This window comes from Bos javanicus, chromosome 4 (assembly GCF_032452875.1).
Source record: "Bos javanicus breed banteng chromosome 4, ARS-OSU_banteng_1.0, whole genome shotgun sequence".
Lineage (NCBI taxonomy): Eukaryota > Metazoa > Chordata > Mammalia > Artiodactyla > Bovidae > Bos > Bos javanicus.
In genome coordinates, this window is record NC_083871.1 from 39663060 (window position 1) to 39666764 (window position 3705).

The window sequence follows — 3705 nt, forward strand, 5'->3', positions numbered from 1 at the left end:
AATATTTTTTTTTATTGAGGATATCTTATAAATCATGCAATCTTTATCTTTTGAGATTGAATCTTTCCAAACAAAATATTGTACAGTGAAATGGTCACTCACGCTGCTCTCTCATTACTATTTGTTCTTTGATTTTGAGAACAAACTTGTTATTTTAGGAGTAAGATGGGGTAAGGTAATTATTGCTATGCTTCTTGTTTTTTCTTATATGTTTCATTTACTTTAGCTACAATATTCTTTCTTCCATTTCTCCTGTAATTCAATTCCATTTGTTTTACATCTTCAAGCATTTTCTCAAAATTTTCAGATTGCTTAGGGTTCCCTTTTAGGTTTTCTAAGCCATTACATTACAGCCCATTTCATATACAGTTAGCCTTTGGATAGATGGAATGGGCTGAATTTGTATACTGAATTTAACATCGTCAGTCAATTTCTAATTAACAATGTACAATACTGTGTTTCTTTACCTTTCTTATCTTTTGTTAGATTCCTTGTCATACTTTTCATTGCCTTCTTTAATCCATCTACTCAGACCTGTTCTTCTCAACCCCTACAAGCTTACACCCTATTTTTCTTCAAGAAATTATGAACAATCATAACTTCACTCCCTTCATACAGGTCAATTTATCTACATTGCCCTATGGTTATATTTTCTTTCTATCCTCAATACTTGAGAGGTCTTCCCCTTCTTCTCCAGAAGGATGCCAATTCTTACTTCTGGGCTCCTGATTCCATCTCATCTCTTCTTAAGAAGCACCACACGAATGCTTATCTGCATTGGTGCTCTTCTCTATCAGCTGCATTGTTCAAGTTCCTCCTATTCTAAATAACTTTGTATCTATTCTTCAGTTTTAAGATTGTTTCAAACAAAATTCTTTCTGCTTGTTCAATCATTCTTTCCCTTGTTCTCTGCCCTTCTCTCATCCACTCTCCCTTTTCAGAGGAGTTCTTGTGAGTGAAATCTACAAGTCACCCTTCCCATTCAACATTTTGACAATCTTTCTACTGATTTTGTCTTCTTCTTCTTGTTCAGTTGCTAAGTTGTGTCTGACTCTCTGTGACCCCATGAACTGAAGCAGCTAGCCTTCCCTGTCCTTCACTATTTTGGGGAGTTTGCTCAGATTCATGTCCATTGAGTCAATAATGCTATCTAACCATTTCATCCCCTGCCACCCCTTTCTCCTCCTGCCCTCAGTCTTTGGCAGCAATGTTGTCTTTTCCAATGAGTAGGCTCTTTGATCAGGTGGTCAAAGTATTGGACCTTCAGTTTCAGCATCAGTCTTTCCAATGAATATTCAGGGTGGATTTCCTTTAGGATTGACTGGTTTGATCTCCTTGCTGTCCAAGGGATTCTCAAGAGTTTTTTCTGGTACCACAATTTGAAAGCATCAATTCTTCAGTGCTCACCCTTCTTTATTTTGTCTTTTATATTTTTAAATCATATTTTACCATCCTCCATTGTGGTATTGTCTTTGTAAGACTTCTTAAATAGTGGATTTTTTTTTAAAGTGTGCTGTATTCTTAAAAATGTGTGCTGTTTTCTATGCCAGATATTTGCTTCTTGACCTGATCTCTATTCTAAACTTTAGAAAAATATTTATACAAATTACCTAGTGAATAACTACTTGGATGTTTCACATGTGACCCAAACTCAATCATTCACTACTGTCTCTTTGCTCTCAACCAATGTCCCAGTGTTCTTTCTGCATTTCTCATATTACTTAATAACACCTCCATCTATATAATACCCAAGATAGGAATTTGTGGAGCCAGTCAGGCTACACTTTAATCCTGCTAGCCACATCTACCATTTCATCATTTACATACAATTTAAAAGGTGGTTCCACTCCTGCTCCTCCCGCCGCCGCCCTGAGTCACTGCCTGCGCAGCTCGGGCCGCTCGGCTCCCCGCGCTCGCCACCGATATTTGGCATTTGTACAACATGGCAGACATCGACAACAAAGAACAGTCTGAATTTGATCAAGATTTGGATGATGCTGAAGAAGTAGAAGAAGAAGAAACTGGTGAAGAAACAAAAATCAAAGCGCATCAGCTGACTGTTCAGATGATGCAAAATCCTCAGATTCTTGCAGCCCTTCAAGAAAGACTTGATGGTCTGGTAGAAACACCAACAGGATACGTTGAAAGCTTGCCTAGGGTAGTTAAAAGACGAGTGAATGCTCTCAAAAACCTTCAAGTTAAATGTGCACAGATAGAAGCCAAATTCTATGAGGAAGTTCATGATCTTGAAAGAAAGTATGCTGTTCTTTATCAGCCTCTGTTTGATAAGCGATTTGAGATCATTAATGCCATTTATGAACCTACAGAAGAAGAGTGTGAATGGAAACCAGATGAGGAAGATGAAATTTCGGAGGAGCTAAAAGAAAAGGCCAAGATTGAAGATGAGAAAAAGGATGAAGAAAAAGAAGATCCCAAGGGAATTCCTGAGGTTTGGTTGACCGTTTTTAAGAATGTTGACTTGCTCAGTGATATGGTTCAGGAACATGATGAACCTATTCTGTAGCACTTGAAAGATATTAAAGTGAAGTTCTCAGATGCTGGTCAACCTATGAGTTTTGTCTTAGAATTTCACTTTGAACCCAATGAATATTTCACAAATGAAGTGTTGACAAAGACATATAGGATGAGGTCAGAACCAGATGATTCTGATCCCTTTTCTTTTGATGGACCAGAAATTATGGGTTGTACAGGGTGCCAGATAGATTGGAAAAAAGGGAAGAATGTCACTTTGAAAATGATTAAGAAGAAGCAGAAACACAAGGGACGTGGGACAGTTCGTACTGTGACCAAAACAGTTTCTAATGACTCTTTCTTTAATTTTTTTGCCCCTCCTGAAGTTCCTGAGAGTGGAGATCTGGATGATGATTCTGAAGCTATCCTCGCTGCAGACTTTGAAATTGGTCACTTTTTATGTGAGCGTATAATCCCAAGATCAGTGTTATACTTTACTGGAGAAGCTATTGAAGATGATGATGATGATTATGATGAAGAAGGTGAAGAAGCAGATGAGGAAGGGGAAGAAGGAGATGAGGAAAATGATCCAGACTATGACCCAAAGAAGGATCAAAACCCAGCAGAGTGCAAGCAGCAGTGAAGCAGGATGTATGAGGCCTGAGGATAACCTGTACTGATTTACCTTCTGCTTCCATGGAAAGGATGAAGTTACATCATTTGACAAGCCTATTTCAAGTTTTTTGTTGTTTGTTTGTTTGCTCATTTTTGTTTTTGCATCCTAAAATAAAAATGTCATATAATTTTAGTTCTCAAAAAAAAAAAAAAAAAAACGTGGTTCCTAGACTGCCGTGGTGGTGCTGTGGTTGAGAATCCTCCTGTCAATGCAGAGGACAGGGGTTCAACCACTGGTCTGGGAAGAATCCACATGCTGTGGAACATCTAAGTCCATGCACCACAACTACTGAGCCGGCATGTGACAGCTACTGATGGCTACACTCTCTAGGGCCTGCACCACAACCACTGAACCAGTCTGCTGCAACTATGGAAGCCCTCATACCTAGAGCCTGTGCTCCACAAGAAGCCACCACAATGAGAAGAGTAACTCCAACTCTCTGCGACTAGAAAGAGAGAAAGAAAGTGAAGTCACTCAGTCGTGTACGACTCTTTGTAACCCCATGGACTGTAGCCTACCATGCTTCTCCATCCATGGGATTTTCCAGGCAAGAATAT

The 3705-nt window shown here is 39.0% G+C and overlaps 1 protein-coding gene across 1 annotated transcript; it reads left to right on the top strand.

Moving 5' to 3' along the window:
* Nucleotides 1–1824: 1824 nt before the first annotated feature.
* On the top strand, nucleotides 1825–3280 carry LOC133245982 (nucleosome assembly protein 1-like 1). Its single transcript, XM_061413793.1, has one exon. It carries the CDS (start codon nucleotides 1943–1945, stop codon nucleotides 2522–2524), a length of 582 nt encoding a protein of 193 aa, XP_061269777.1. The 5' UTR covers nucleotides 1825–1942; the 3' UTR covers nucleotides 2525–3280.
* Nucleotides 3281–3705: the final 425 nt, after the last annotated feature.

Coding starts and splice junctions, on each gene's coding strand:
- LOC133245982 (XM_061413793.1), top strand. CDS start 1,943: ATGGCAGACATCGACAACAAAGAACAGTCTGAATTTGATCAAGATTTG.